Genomic DNA, 14,881 nt, shown 5'->3' on the forward strand with positions numbered 1-14,881 from the left:
GAGCCTGAGGTGCCAGGGATTTAGTGGTGGCCTTGGCAGTGCTGGGGAATAGCTGGATTTGATGATCTTAAAGGTCTTTTCCAACCTGGCTGTTCCTGTGACTCTGTGACTGACTCTGCTGTGGCTCAGGGAGCACAGTGTTCAGTTGCTACACAAGCGTGCTCCAGCCAACTTGCTGAAGGAGCTGTGAGCTCCTACAATGAGACAGCAGCTTGTACTGCTGAAGCAAGGACAAGCAGTGCTCCCCAGGCTTCGCTGTGTTGCCTTTATGTCACCCTGCACTGATGACACTAAGGCTGAGCATCTCCCAGCTGGCACAGAGGAAATGCAGGGTTAAGTCTTCCACAGGGACCAAGAAAGCTGGTCTTACAGTGGTCATTCAACAGCCATGAGGCAGGATGGTTGAGCTTGACCTCTGTTGTTATCACTTCCCAAAACATCTGCTCCTTACCTTGAAGCACACGGGGAGCCCAGCACACGCTGCTGGTGCACTGAAGCACATGTTAAAACACAGACCCCAGTGAGCACTTGAGCAGCCCCTGAGAAGGGCAGTGCCTCCACCTGAGCTGGGAAAGGATCTGTGGTGTCAGGTCCATGGAGAGCCCCACACATTTCCAGACAACACAGAGCTTGACACAAGCCCACTAGAGAGCAGATGTGAATGTCTAAGCCCTCAACAGCAGTGTCCTGTCACACAGCAGACCCACAGGTCAAGATTACACGCTTTAAACCTGGGGACAAGGTATCCTCTGACCAGGAGATGCAACCACCCAACAGGTTCCCAGCAGGGACTGGGCAGAACATGTGAGCAGCTCCAGAAGATGCTAAATGTATTTCAGCCTGCAGACTTTGCAGGTACTCACACTGCCCTGTGCTACTTCCTGAAAACCCGGTACTCAAAACCTGGGTCTTCACATGCTCCATGTGCTCTTAGACAGCTCACCCTGCTTTTCCCAGGCAAGTCTGCAGAATACCCTTCCCAAGGTCACTGCTGTTAACATGCTACAGCTCCCACCAAGGAGGTGTGTTTCAGCCTGGCTGGAGAGGTCTCTGCTTCTCCCATGTTTTAAGGACAAGGACCTGAAAGGGGGCTGAAAATGTTCAGTACCAAATGCTGACCCTGAGAAAGCTGTCTTCTAACAACATCACAATGCAAGAGATCACCACCACCATCACCACCCCAACCTTGTTTAATGCAAGCTGGTGGATTCAGAGCCTGACAGCAGCAGTAAATCCACAGGACAGACGCACTGCAGGAAGCAGCATGGAGAGTACTGCCCTGTCTTCCTCTGCATCTCAGACCCGAGTGTAGTTTGAACATCAGAGATGCCACTAGTGAACCACAGTCTGATTAATCCTCCTGGTCCAAGAAGATCTTGCTCTCTAGGTTGTGCCCTGCAGCACTACAGTCCTGGGTGTGGGCATCCACCCACCAAGAGCTTGACTGAGCCCAGGAGCTCATGCCACAGACCCCAAACAGCAGGCTGCCAGAGGGAGCTCAAGCTGAGCACCTACAGCCACCAACCTCAGCCTATGACAAAGCACTGACTGGTTTTGTGGCTCAACATCTACCTGCACAGTCAGAGGGATGGAAGGCTGCTCCATTTATATATCCATCTGATACGTCAGTCTTAGTTTGATCACATTATGCACATCCACAGGCCTCTATAAATTAACCTGGGGCCACACAGGGATAAGGGGGATGGAGCACCTCCATACAAAGACAGACTGAGAAAGTTGGGGCCGTTCAGCCTGGAGAAGAGAAGCTGCGTGGAGACCTCAGAGCAGCTTCCAGTATCTGAAGGGGGCTACAAGGATACTGGGAAGGGACCTTCATCAGGGACTGCAGTGATAGGACAAGGGGTGATGGGTTCAAACTGAAACTGAAAGAAGGAAGCAGTTCTTCCCTGTGAGGGTGCTGAGGCGCTGGCACAGGGTGCCCAGAGAAGCTGAGGCTGCCCCATCCCTGGCAGTGTTCAAGGCCAGGTTGGACACAGGGGCTCGGAGCAAGCTGCTCTGGTGGAAGGGGTCCCCTGCCCATGGCAGGGGTGTTGGAACTGGATGATCTTAAGGTTCCTTTCAGGGTAAACCAGCCTGGAATTCTATGATAATCGAACATCCCTCTGCCTTTATCACTTGACCCCTCAGCCCTTCTCTTCTGAGGTCTTTCACATAAAGGAGTTGTTGCATTCAGGTTTCTAAGTTATGGTCACCTACATGAGACCCCCAGGAAAACAGCACTATGTAAAAGGCCTGCATAAAAGATGCTGAAGTGGCACTTTCCTTCTTACCTGGTCTTGAAACATTGATCCACCAAAAGCCCAGACAGCAGCAAAGACAAAGTAAAGTTCATAAAGCTCCTTGGGACAGTCAGGAGGTGTGTTCTCCTCCGTCAGGAGGCATTCCAGGAGGTAGCACAACATCTGAACCATACTCTGCTCAGGAATGGGAATAATCTTCTTAAACCTAAGGGATGGCAATGTCCAGCATCACAGTTATTCAGAACCCAGGCAAGCAAGGCTGGAAATGCTTTTTCTAGGCACTTTACTTGCCAGCAGTGCGTGTCTTGCTCCCTGGTACAGCAGGAGAGAGAACAGCCCTCCTCTCCTGCAGACCCGCTGGCCCCGGCACATACACAAGTAATAACAGTAATCAGAAGTTTGAAGCGTTTTAAAACTTTGATCCTCTTGAAAGAAGTAAAATGGAAGCTAAAGGCTGTGATTTCCTGCGCGCACGAGCACTTCAAAAGCGGTCAAATAGAGGAGTCATCAAATAAAACCTTTCATCTTGCCATTTTACATTCATTTAAGCTCCACTTACAGAATTCCAAACTAATACTGCAGCAGCGCCCGAGTCCTCCATAAAGTAATGACAGCTATTGGAAAGGTTGTTCTACAATTTCTGAATTAAGCAAGCTACAAAAACACCCTGCTCGGGGCTGCCTGCAGCTAATCCTGCGTGTCACGGGCTGACACAACGGTTAGCAAATGGAGTGGGGAATGGCTCATGCACTCTGCTGCCAACAGCTATAACCAGCTTGGTCATTCAGAGAGCAGCTCCTACTTCAAAAGCCCACTGCTATCACTAATGCAGCTGCTTCTGACACATTCCCATCGTGGCTGGAAACTCCCATGCTCAACTGCACCTTGCGTATGGAGACAGGCTGAGAAAGCTGGGGCTGCCCAGCCTGGAGAAGAGAAGCTGCGTGGAGACCTCAGAGCAGCTTCCAGTGTCTGAAGGGGGCTACAAGGATACTGGAGAAGGGACTCTTCCTCAGGGAGTGGAGCAAAAGGACAAGGGGGAATAGGTTTAAACTCAAACAGGGGAAGTTTAGATTGGATATAAGGAAGAATTTCTTTACTGTAAGGGTGTTGAGGCACTGGAATGGGTTGCCCAGGGAAGTTGTGAATGTCCCATCCCTGGCAGCATTCAAGGCCAGGTTGGATGGAGTCTTGGGTGACATGGTTTAGCATGTGGTGCCCCGGCCCATGGCAGGGGGGTTGGAACTGGATGATCTTAAGGTCCTTTCCAACCCGAACTATTCTATGATTCTATGGGGGTTTTTAAATGAAGGTACAACTACAGGAAGCAAGCAGAGGATAGCAGAAGATCCCTTACTTCAGTTTGTTGGGACTCTACTTTGGCCAGCCCTCCCCATGGTATAGGAGAGTTGTCTCACACAATGACAAGCAAGAACAACTTCCCTGTGGGCACCACTATGAAGCCAACTCAAGCTAAGGAGGCCCAGGGCCTGTTGTTTCTCTGAGCTCAAACCAGTGATGCTCAGGGCTCTCAGGGGCAAGGAGGAAACCAGCCACCCATGTCATGTGCAGCACAGCACAGCTGTGTCCCCTTGCCAGCAGAGCTAGTCCTCAATGGTACCTTGTCCTGAGGGTGTCCAGGCAAGTTGGCAGGTATTTATCAAACAGAATGGTCAGGTTGGCTCTCTCAGACTGGATCTCCCTCCTGTCAATCCAGCTGCTCACTGGGGGATTCCAGCCCAGGTCTGACGGGTTGATGTACAGGATGCCTTGAGGCCCAGGGTAAGAGAGAACATACAGTAAGGACAGAGAAGCAACTCTTCCTTTTCTCCAGCAGAATTTCTCAGCTACTTTCACACTAATAAAACCCCATCAAATACACCTTGGTGTCCCAATACCTATCCCCCACACACACAATGGAAACATTAACAGTGAAGAGACTTAACTCAGGAAACCAGAACACCTTTCTTGACCCTGCCCCAAATACAGAACACAGTCTTGCCTTAGTCATGTTACTGCTCTGGACCCCATCTCCCCATATGTACAATTAGGGGACATCTTCATTCCCTTTCCTATACTTCATGTACTCCTCCAGAATATCAGGAGCTTTTTGGGATAGAGACTGTCCCTCTTCTCATCCATTCTATACAGGGCTTTGCACAGTAGCATCACTTTTGCAGCAACACTGAAGCCATGGTCACCTATCAACAGTCAGAGAGCTCTGGACAGATCTCCAAGATGATGACAGCTTCCTGCATGGATCTGGGGTCAGGATCCTCAGTCTATGTGCTTCAAGAACCTACCCTGGAACTTTCAAGAGGGACCAAGCTGGCCAACAAAAGACTGGTTAAAGGCACTGGCTCCTGGTTAGTCCATGCAAAACCCCAGTGTGAAGCTCAGGCCAGGACTCACCCGCTCTGGACACAGTGGCTGGAGTGGCTGTGCGCAGGTGGCTGATCTCAAAGACCAGCCTCATCGTTGGGTTCAGAGGGATTCTCTCATTGCTTGCCAGGGTCAGCACCTGCACGTGGCAGACAGACAGACAGACAGACAGACAAACTCCTCCCCCAGGAACAGGAATGAAAAGCATTCAGCACTTAAAAGCTTGGTTGCTGTCAGCAGGTGGTTTCTAACAGACAGAACAATCTTTCTCTCTTCCATGACCCACAGGGTGTGGAAGAAAGGTGTTTGATTATGACCCTGCTCTACTTTTAAAGGGCCTACAGTTACGAGCAGGACATTTGTGGTTACTCATGAGCCCAACTCCCCAGGAAAGGGGAATTCCAATGAGAACATGCTTTGAGCTATTTCCTTCGTGTACCATTTTCTTTATGCACTATTGGTTGCTCTATCTGAAGAAACACAATTGCATTATTTTAGGGGGTGTTACCGCAGCATCTGCGTTTCTCCCAGGCTGAATCACAACACACAATCAAGGAATATCCCCTCTTTGACTTATCTTCATTACCTTATTATCATCCATCACAGTATTAAGAGACTCAATCCACATCGGATCAATATCTCCATCTAGTACCATCCACTTGGGACCATCATGTGTGATGTTGGCCAGCTCTCGCATGATGGATGAAAACAGTCCTGGGAGTGGGACAGGAATATGCTGATGAACATTGAAGTTGCGACCTCTCCAACAGTGTTCTCTAGCAGATTACTAAAAATTATCCTAATTAATGTTTTCCTCTTAACCATTCAAAACTGTTTACATCTCTACCCATCTATTACTATCTCTCAGTCTGGGTCTGGTCAGCATTACCAGTTACGACCACTGAAAATGACCACAGACCTATGTAACAGCTTCATTCTCACTGAGAATCATCAGGAATGACAGAAGTGAAGAGCAGGTACTCAGAGGCGAAAGGAGGCATGAATTACACACTGCAGAGAAAACCACCTGAATATGCCTTGGAAATTCTTCTACGTGTTTTTCTGTGGCTGAAAGGATATCAGGGAAATCAAGATGCATTAAACGCTGGGCCATGGCTTTAGAGAGATTGAGGGGAGAACAAGCACAAGATGACACTGAATGACAGAACAAACTGTCAGTAAAATCAAGGAGACTGAGAGGATACAGTGTCTCAAGGGGAGTAAATAATGAATGTTAAGAAGAGCAGGAAGGCTGGGAATAGAGCAGCAGCACTGCAGAGTAAATGCAAACTCCACAAAACTATCGCTCTCCTCTCCCTGTGAATGCCTGGGGAGATGCTGCTCCTCATGATAAAACAACAGGCAAATGTTACCAAAAAATGCCTCTTTTGGTGAACTGTGACAAACACACCTTTTTTTTTCTCTTCAGGACAAGCTATTTCTTTGGGATCCAGGTCAGGAACAGCTACTGGCATTCTATGACTTAAGACCACGCACAACAAATGCAGAACACCTCATCTGAAATAGGTATCCCATTCAGAGAGGGGCCAAAAAACCCTATCACATTTCGCTGGCTCTGCCTTGATTCAGCTCCTGACACATTGGACACATGCCTTGGAAGCTGCTCCAGCATCATTAGTATCAGAAATAGCTGCTGGCTCAGAGCATCAATGGCTGCCTCATATACATCATGGCAGCAACAGAGAGAAAACTGTGTGCATCCACACCACAGGACAGTCTTGGGATTTAAAAGAAGAGCTGGGTTCTACAAAGAACATGTTTGGGATTCCTTTGTGGGACCTTTTACCACCTAACATGTATAACCCTTTCAACTGCTGGTAATGAAGTGACAGGACGAAAGATGAGGAAAAGAGGGGGCTGATCCAGGAGGGGACACATCACCTCCCATTAGGCTGGGGTGACGACTGCCTTGCTGATCTTTGACAACAAGAAACAACCTATTCAGGAATGGCTCATGCAGAAGATATCTGCCTAGAGACCTCAGCCTGGAGCTCCATAAGCTCCCTTGAATGTTTTGGCTTGAAACAACTGGACAGCTTCTTGTAGGATGTCCCTCGTGCTGCTCAGTCCCACCAGCAGCCCTGACCTGCAGCCACTGCACAGAGCTCAGGCTCTATCACCCACCTCCCTCTTGTCACTTTGATTTAGGGTCCCTAATTACAATTAAAAAGACATTAACCCTGGCACTGGAGCAAAGCAGGAGGTCAGGAGAGGTCTCCAGTGGGGGCCAGGGCTGGTGGGTGGCAGCTCAACTCCTGGCAGGCTTCTGGCCAAGGATGATTTATGGCAACATCTTCCCTTACCTTCCACACCTCCAAAGCAGTCGCACGCGGAAATCGAAACTGCCTTTACCCATTAGTCACAACTGAGCATTTCCACTCCAGATTCCTGTAATCTTTCAGCAGGTTTTTAATGCTCATCAGATTTTCCTCAGGAGCAATCAGGATCAACAGACTGGCAAATGGTGTGTCAGAGATTGGGCAGCAACAGTATGTGGAAAAACACAACTTCTGCAGGTGTGCTACCAGGTACAGGAACTTGGGGATGGCACATTCTGGGGGACCTCAGTGCACACCATAGAGCAAAAGTGAACTTTCTTCCATCACTAGTCCAGCCAACCCCAAAAAACTGCTTGCCTATTCAGGAACTGGTAAGTGCTGATATTAATGGACACAATAATTGTTACGGCGACAGGATAGAACCATCAAATCCCAGCCTGGTTTGTGTTGAAGGGACCTTAAAGCTCCTCCAGTTCCAACCCCTGCCACGGGCAGGGACCCCTTCCACTGGAGCAGCTTGCTCCAAGCCCCTGTGTCCAACCTGGCCTTGAGCACTGCCAGGGATGGGGCAGCCACAGCTTCTCTGGGCACCCGGTGCCAGAACCTCAGCACCCTCACAGGGAAGAGCTTCTGCCTTATACGCAACCTAAATGTCCCCTATTTGTTTGAACCCAAATAAAGCAGGTTTATGCTATACTTCCTGTTTGATGATGCTAAAACATCCTGCATATCCTTTCAACAACAAACTCTCACAAAGCTATGAGTGCCTGGGCCTCCCCTGCACACGAAGAACCAGTCATCCTGTCGCTGCTCAGGAAAGTCATGAAAACACCCTTCATGAAACACCATTTACCATCCTTCCATTCTCTGGTTGCTGGGTTAATGATTCCAAAAAGCTCATCATTGGTGACTGCTTTGGGGTTGAGGTCTGTCCAGACAGGACGCCGCTTCATTAGCTGGTAAGTCTTGTGGAGGGATTTCATCACCTGAGACTTGCCCGTGCCTGCGTTCCCCACCACGAAGACAGAGTGACGGACCGTCAGCAGCTCCTCCAGCTGCACCACCTGGGAAAGAACACCCCCAGGTTTAGGCAGAGATGCTAAACTGAAGCTCAGATCTACAACATTGCTACCACTGGGGCTCTTCTTTAGAAAGATGTGACCCACAAACGGATTTGACACTGGGTTTGGTCTCGTTACTCTGTAATCACAGTGGGTGAAACCCTCAGCACTATTTACATCTGATGGCCAACAGCTGATAAGTCTCTGCTTTCCAGGGACCACACTTCCCTAAGCCTACAAGACTTTGCCCCTTTGGATATCTCCAGAGAGGGAGGCTCTACAACCCCCCTTGGCAGCCTGTTCCAGGGCTCTGCCACCCTCAATGGCAAGAAGTTCTTCCTCATGTTGAGGTGAAACTTGCTGTGCTTGTGTGTTTATGGTCATTCCTCCTTGTCTTGTCGCTGGGCAGCACTGAAGGGTCTGGCACCATCCTCCTGGCACCTGCCTTTGTGATACTGCTCTGCATTGATGAGATCCCCTCTCAGTCTGCTCTTCTCTGGACTAACCAGGCCCAGCTCCCGTAATCTCATAAGAGAGATGCTCCAGATCCCTCATCAACCTTGTGGCCTCCACTGGACCCTCTCCAGTAGTTCCTTGTCTTTCTTGTACTGAGGAGCCCAGAATCCACAGCCTCCATCAGAGTCTGCCTCAAGGGGAACAATGTGCAGAGCCCTCTTTGTGAAAGCAAAGATGGTTGAGAAAACCCAAGTGAGGGATGGTGATGCAGGCACAGCAGAAGATCACTTGGCCTTACTTTGAGTATGAAGTTGTCCTCAGCCTGCAGCCGGAGGTCCAGCACCGCCTGCCTCACCAACGACTCAAAGTTCAGGTCACGCTTCCGAGGTACATCCAGAGCAGGGAAAAGGTCCCCGATGAGCCCCATGAACACCGGCACGTCATCAGTCACAATCTTGGGGATGTTGAAGTCACGAAGTGAGCGCATCAGAACCTGCTCTTCGGGTCGCCCTGGGTCACCTCGCTTGAGGGAACCGGCGACAACCAGCACTGACTTGATCGCACGTAAGCCCCAGTCGTAGTGATCCTGAACAGGGGAAAAAGCAAAGAAGGAAAACAAAGAAAGGGATGAGTTTGTGCTTACAGAGTACAACTCTTCATATTTCTGCTCTGTTAAAGACCCTCCAGAGCACAGCTCAACACTCGACTGCTTTGTGTGGGAGACCATGGCTTCTAGCAAGACCTCTAAGACACAGCACAAAGGTTCTGTGACAAGCATCTTCCACCCAGCCTCACGCTGGTACAGCCAAGATCAGGTTTTTCACCTGGAGTCCTCATTCAACTCTTCTCTGGACCCAGCTCTGAGCTATGCAAATGATGACAAGGGAAAATCTGATGAATTAGAGCTTTGCACGGGAAGTGACCCTACCTGACACGACAGGGAACTCCCTTACAGATGGAATGGACATCATAAACTCCTTACAGGCAAGAGAATCAATAGGAAGCAAGAGACTGGAAAGCAAAGGGTCACTGGATACTACTTCAAACACAGCATCATTTGAGCCCATTTGAAAATCTCTCCCATTAATGCCGCTGGCCAAATGCTTTTGTCCTGGCAGATTCTTTAAAGTAAAACAGGTCAAAAATGTCATTGCTCTGATGATCACAGACCTCCTCTGCCAGAAGCTGCTGCAATAGTTCAACAGCAGCTGTGAAGGTTTCGTCATGGAGATGAGTGGCAGAGTGCCACGTTCCTGCTGATTTTGGAGATCAACAGCTTCATTGCACCACCGAGCCACAGAAGGGGCTCACCTGCTTGGACAGGAGCTCTCTGCAGAGCTGGTACAGGGTGATGAACTTCCTGGCCAGTGCCCGGGCCTCAATGAATCCCTCAGCCACCAACATGATCTCACAGATCAGCTCGAAGTCTGGCACAACCATTGCACAGGGCCTAAAGAGACAGACAAGAAAAGATTGCAGAGCCCAGTGGTTGCACAGGGCTGAAATCATCTGCAAATCTCCAATACATGTGAATTCCTCAAGGAAATGAAGTCAAACCTGCATGTTCCAAACAGCGATTTCTGCCACTGTTATAATACAGGTGACAAACCTTGACCTGGACTCACCTGAAAAGAGCTTTTAAGTTCTCAGGTAGCTCAGTTCGCCCTGCATAGCCAGGGTTCATGGTGATGAAAATGCCTACTGTGGGAACTAAGTTAATGTCTTCTCCAAGAAAATTGAAGGATTTCTTCTTTTCCCTTATTGCATCCTGCACACACTTCACCTAGGAACCAAGACAGAGTTATAGTATTGGTGTTATGAACCAGACAACAGTGCTGCTTTCCTTACACTTGGCTCCATCTTAGGGGCTTATCTCTGCTTTGCTTTGGCTTTTAGTGACCATACCAAGCTTTGTACATTGTTTTGAGCAGATCTGTGTGGCAGCATCAATCTCCTGTCACAATCAGACTTTGACAAAGAAGAAAAGAATGCTGGAGAGACTGGACAAAGAGCAAAGGAGTTGCAAGAATTTCAAACATTGACTGAGAAGACAGTGATGGACGTGGCTAAGGAAGAGCAGCTGAGGAGAAGTAAATGCCTCCAAAGCTGCCCACATCTCACCTTGGCTGTTGACATCACCTGTGGGATGCTTCTCAGCACGTCTCACAACAAAACCACCACCAAAAAGCTGAATCATCTCTGAACTTCCCAACCCAGCAGGACGCCTGAGATGAGATTCGGGACTGGCCAAACATCCACAATGCAGCCAGCACCCAAATGCAGCCCCAGTGACACAATGCAGGTCACTGACTCCCTTGTCCCATCTTCACTCTCCCCACACACCACTGCTCTTCATGATAACCCAAAACCCTCCTGTGCCTGCTATGGACCCTGACTGGGCGCAGAAAAGGAGAAGCATTTCCCATAAGCTTGGTTTCAGCTCAATTGTAAATTGATCACTTGATATTGCTTTTAAAGACTTAGGGACATCAGATGCTTAATTTAAAAGCAAACCCACAAGGAAGAGGCTGTAAGACCTCCCCTGACACCTCCACTCACTAATGTATTGTCTTTTGTATTTGCCTGATTGCAAAAGACAAACCCCCCCTCTTTCCAAGGAGAGCAAGTTTATTAAAGCCAGATCACAGCACTCCAGTGAGGGAGAAATTCTCTGTTCACTCCTCTAACCCCACTGCTCTTTGCTATCTTAAAGTTAAGCAATTAATCGATTCTTTCTCTGGAAGGAACTATATCGACATTAGCTGCATGACTAAGACAGCCAATTAAACATCACCATGGTTACAACTCCTAATAGCAGCCAGGAGACATGATGATGGAATGACAGCCAGGCTGCTTCCTTCAGATGCTGCGCTCCAGCCAGGAGCGAGGGAATCATTAGCAGTTGAGTCATATCAGGGCTGCTTTTGTTCAGCTTCCTTTTTCATTTTAAGATCCTCAAAGACTTTTTTTCCCAATGGCAACTTTCAACTAGATCCTGATGGAAAAGAAATTGAGAGGGAACGATACATAAACCCCTGTTCCTGCCTGGGGCTTCTCTGGGACATCACGTCAGGTACCAATTACAAGTGAAAGAGAGATGAAAAGAGCAAGGAGTTCATGGAGGGCTTCAGAACAAAGTCTTTGACTAAAACATTCACAAAAGTATAGAAACTTCTGGGCTCTCGATCCTTCTTTCTGCAATACCAAACCCAAAAGGGGGTCTAGGAAGAATTCAGCACCTTACTCAGACACTGGGATCCTAAAACCTGCACTCAGCTACACCTGAGTCCAGAAGAACTCAAGATACTTCGGATACTTCAATTTGAAGTCCACCAAGGCTCAGCACTTTCAGTTCTACCCATGTAAGAGCTGTCTTGGTCTGGACAGTGCAGTTGAGTGTCTGCCCTTTGCTCACACTCCCCTGGCAGCTGAAATTAACTGGCATTGCCAGAGGATACCACTGAGATTTAGGCTCTGGAGAACAAACGGACAAGAGCTCTCCTTCAAAGCAAGGGCCAGAAGCAGTAGCATGGCCTGCTCTCACTGCTGCCCCAGGATTTCAGCTCCTGCCATAAAGGATTTGCACCCACAGCACTTATCCTGGGTGCGTCCTCACCATCCCTGGGGCAGACAGGAGCAGGGTATGGAGCATCTCTCCTCCTGCAGTCCTTTGCCCTACGTAAAACACCTCCAGATTTCCTCGTGGGTCAGTAAGATGAAGGGAAGGAGGTGGGAATGTGCCGGATTATGTATAAGCACAAGAGAACAAGACTCTCCAGCATTTCTCTTCATCAGCGACTGTAGTGATAGGACAAAGGGGAACGGGATTAAACTTAACCAGGAACAAGTTCTTTCCTGTGCGGGTGGTGAGGCGCTGGCACCTCAAATCCACTCAGATTCATAGAATGGGTTATGTTAGAAGGGACCTTACAGCTCCTCCAGCTCCAGCCCCTGCCACAGGCAGGGACCCCTTCCACTGGAGCAGCTTGCTCCAAGCCCCTGTGTCCAACCTGGCCTTGAACACTGCCAGGGATGGGGCAGCCACAGCTTCTCTGGGCACCCTGTGCCAGCGCCTCAGCACCCTCACAGGGAAGAGCTTCTGCCTAAGAGCTCAGCTCAGTCTCCCCTCAGGCAGCTTAAAGCTATTCCCCTTGGCCTGTCCCTACAGGCCCTTGTCCAAAGTCAACATTAATCTTGAATATAACCCTACTTGTTGAATATGACACACAACTAGCACCTGACTGAGGCAATAAATAACACCCGTAACCCTGGCCATGGATCTGCCCCAAGCACCTCTCTTTTCCTCCATGAAAATTATTCCCTACATGACTTAAGGCTACTCAGCCTGCCAAGGCAGCTCTCCTCCCTGAAATGATATGCTGCAGTTATCTCACAGACACCAGTGTCTTCCTCAGGTACAGAGCCATAGTGTGCACTGGGCTGGGGGAAGATGCTGTAAAGAATTGCCTCAACACAAATGCTGCAACTGCAGAGAGAAAAGGAGAGATAAAAATGCCACATTTCAACAGTGCTGTGATATCCAGGTGCTTAATCTTGGGATGTAATTCCTCACCTGCCTACACGTAGAACTGAAACTGGAAACAGGCACTTTCCATCCTTACCCTGGCTCCAAAGGCTGCACCACGGCTGTGCCTTGTTTGTATTTATTCACAAGCGTTTCTCCACTTACCTGTACAGCAACCACAGAGAGGACCTCAACTGAGATCCTGTTAAACTCATCAAAGCAGCCCCAGGCTCCTGTCTGGGAAAGGCCTTTGTAAATATTCCCACAAGACTGGAAGAGAAAAAGAAAATGACACAAATGAAATCCCAAACGGAATCAAGGATGTGATTTCCCAGCCTGTTTATTTACATCTGCAGCCTATTGTGGGTATGGAACCAGCAGGCACAAGTCAATTATAATATTTATAGCTCTGCTACTTGCCACTTGATTTGCTAATTGCCCTTTCTTAATAGCTCTGTGCACTGCTTTCATTTAAAGGTTACCTGGGCTGAGTGATCCTTGGCTCCCAAAATGCTTGTACCCAAAGCAAGACTTGGCCCAACAGTTCAGCTTTCTGCAGTGGCCGAAGGTTTGGTGTGTTTTGGACTTGTTATAGGAGAGGATCCTGAGAAAAGCAGGACAGCTTCCTTCCCATGCCAGTTAAAAACAGAAAGAAATAGTAAAGAAGGCAGAAGTTCTTCCCTGTGAGGGTGCTGAGGCGCTGGCACAGGGTGCCCAGAGAAGCTGTGGCTGCCCCATCCCTGGCAGTGCTCAAGGCCAGGTTGGACACAGGGGCTTGGAGCAAGCTGCTCCAGTGGAAGGGGTCCCTGCCTGTGGCAGGGGTTGGGACTGGATGAGCTTTAAGGTCCCTTCAACCCAAACCAGTCTGTATTCTATAAGAAATGATCAGCATCAAAATATCAGCACAGCCTCCATCTCATCTGAATAGGCCACAGTTTTGGAAACATTTCACAGGGAGTCTAACTCCAGAAGGGAATGGGAAGGTGTAACGAGGCACAGAACACAGTTCGGGTCTCTGCCTCTTGAAGAACCCTGTACAAGTCTTAAGAGTAGAAAACTGAGGAGGAAAAGGTGTTCAGCAGAAAGGAACGTGGCAGAGATCTGAGGAGAGGTGGTGGATCAAAGCAATGGAATACTCCTATCCTGTTCCATCAGGCCCTGAGCACCCCCAGCCCCATGAGACGATACCACAGCCAAGGTGAGAGTAGTACCTTGTAGTCCATCTGCTCGGAGCAGTTGAACACGTACACCATGATGCCCAGGGCTCGCCCCAAATCCTTTGTAGTCTCCGTCTTGCCGGTGCCTGCAGGGCCTGCGGGTGCTCCGCTCATGGTCAAGTGCAGCGACTGGGTCAGGGTGATGTAACATCTTCCAGAGTGAAGGATGAAGGAACAAAGGAAAGAGACTGAGCCTTGGTCCAACAGGTCACTGCTGGGCTGCAGAGAAAGCACTAGGGCAAGGCACTCAGGAGAGCCTTTCTTCTGGAAAGCTGTACATAAGCAGGACATAATGGGCAACCTGATCTAGTTGAAGATGTCCCTGCTCACTGCAGGGGGGTTGGACTAGATGAGCTTTGAAGGTCCTTTCCAACCCAAACTATTCTATGACTCTATGTCTAAGCTGAAAGTCCTCTTGAGCATTACTTACCACCTCTGGCCAGCTGTGTTTTCTCCAAGAGATACTCATCTTCCACTAAGGTCTACCCAACCTCTTCACATCTGGCAGTGCTTTCTCTGGATCCTCACACCATTGGGCATTGTCACTTATTGACACTGGGCATGTCCCACATAGTATGAGAAAAGGGCAGCTTTTCTGAAAGACCTTCCTCTTGTTTTCCCACTGCTCTTCATCCCAAAAGATCCCATTCCCCACCATTGAGAGAAACCTGCTCTGACG

General features: G+C 49.0%; 2 protein-coding genes across 2 annotated transcripts in view; both read right to left on the reverse strand.

Moving 5' to 3' along the window:
* The window catches only part of DNAH9 (dynein axonemal heavy chain 9), a 127,141-nt gene extending 115,141 nt beyond the window's left edge, over positions 1–12,000 (reverse strand). Inside the window, exons 1-8 of the mRNA XM_061362980.1 lie at positions 10,086–12,000; positions 9,772–9,910; positions 8,759–9,046; positions 7,797–8,007; positions 5,230–5,357; positions 4,674–4,782; positions 3,883–4,030; positions 2,292–2,466 (exon numbers count right to left, since the gene is read on the reverse strand). Coding sequence (XP_061218964.1) covers positions 2,292–2,466; positions 3,883–4,030; positions 4,674–4,782; positions 5,230–5,357; positions 7,797–8,007; positions 8,759–9,046; positions 9,772–9,910; positions 10,086–10,144 — 1,257 coding nt within the window. The 5' untranslated portion in view covers positions 10,145–12,000. The remainder of the gene's footprint in view (positions 1–2,291; positions 2,467–3,882; positions 4,031–4,673; positions 4,783–5,229; positions 5,358–7,796; positions 8,008–8,758; positions 9,047–9,771; positions 9,911–10,085) is intronic.
* Positions 12,001–12,011: 11 nt separating this feature from the next.
* Positions 12,012–14,881, reverse strand: part of LOC133219803 (dynein axonemal heavy chain 9-like) — a 41,498-nt gene continuing 38,628 nt past the window's right edge. The window contains exons 27-29 of the mRNA XM_061367358.1: positions 14,197–14,353; positions 13,151–13,255; positions 12,012–12,946 (exon numbers count right to left, since the gene is read on the reverse strand). Of these exons, the coding sequence (XP_061223342.1) occupies positions 12,929–12,946; positions 13,151–13,255; positions 14,197–14,353 (280 nt within the window). The 3' untranslated portion in view covers positions 12,012–12,928. The remainder of the gene's footprint in view (positions 12,947–13,150; positions 13,256–14,196; positions 14,354–14,881) is intronic.

The sequence above is a fragment of the Neopsephotus bourkii genome, unplaced genomic scaffold, assembly GCF_033783945.1.
Source record: "Neopsephotus bourkii isolate Nb327-2 ecotype Australia unplaced genomic scaffold, CSIRO-AGI_Nbou_v1 NB_5, whole genome shotgun sequence".
Taxonomy (NCBI): domain Eukaryota; kingdom Metazoa; phylum Chordata; class Aves; order Psittaciformes; family Psittacidae; genus Neopsephotus; species Neopsephotus bourkii.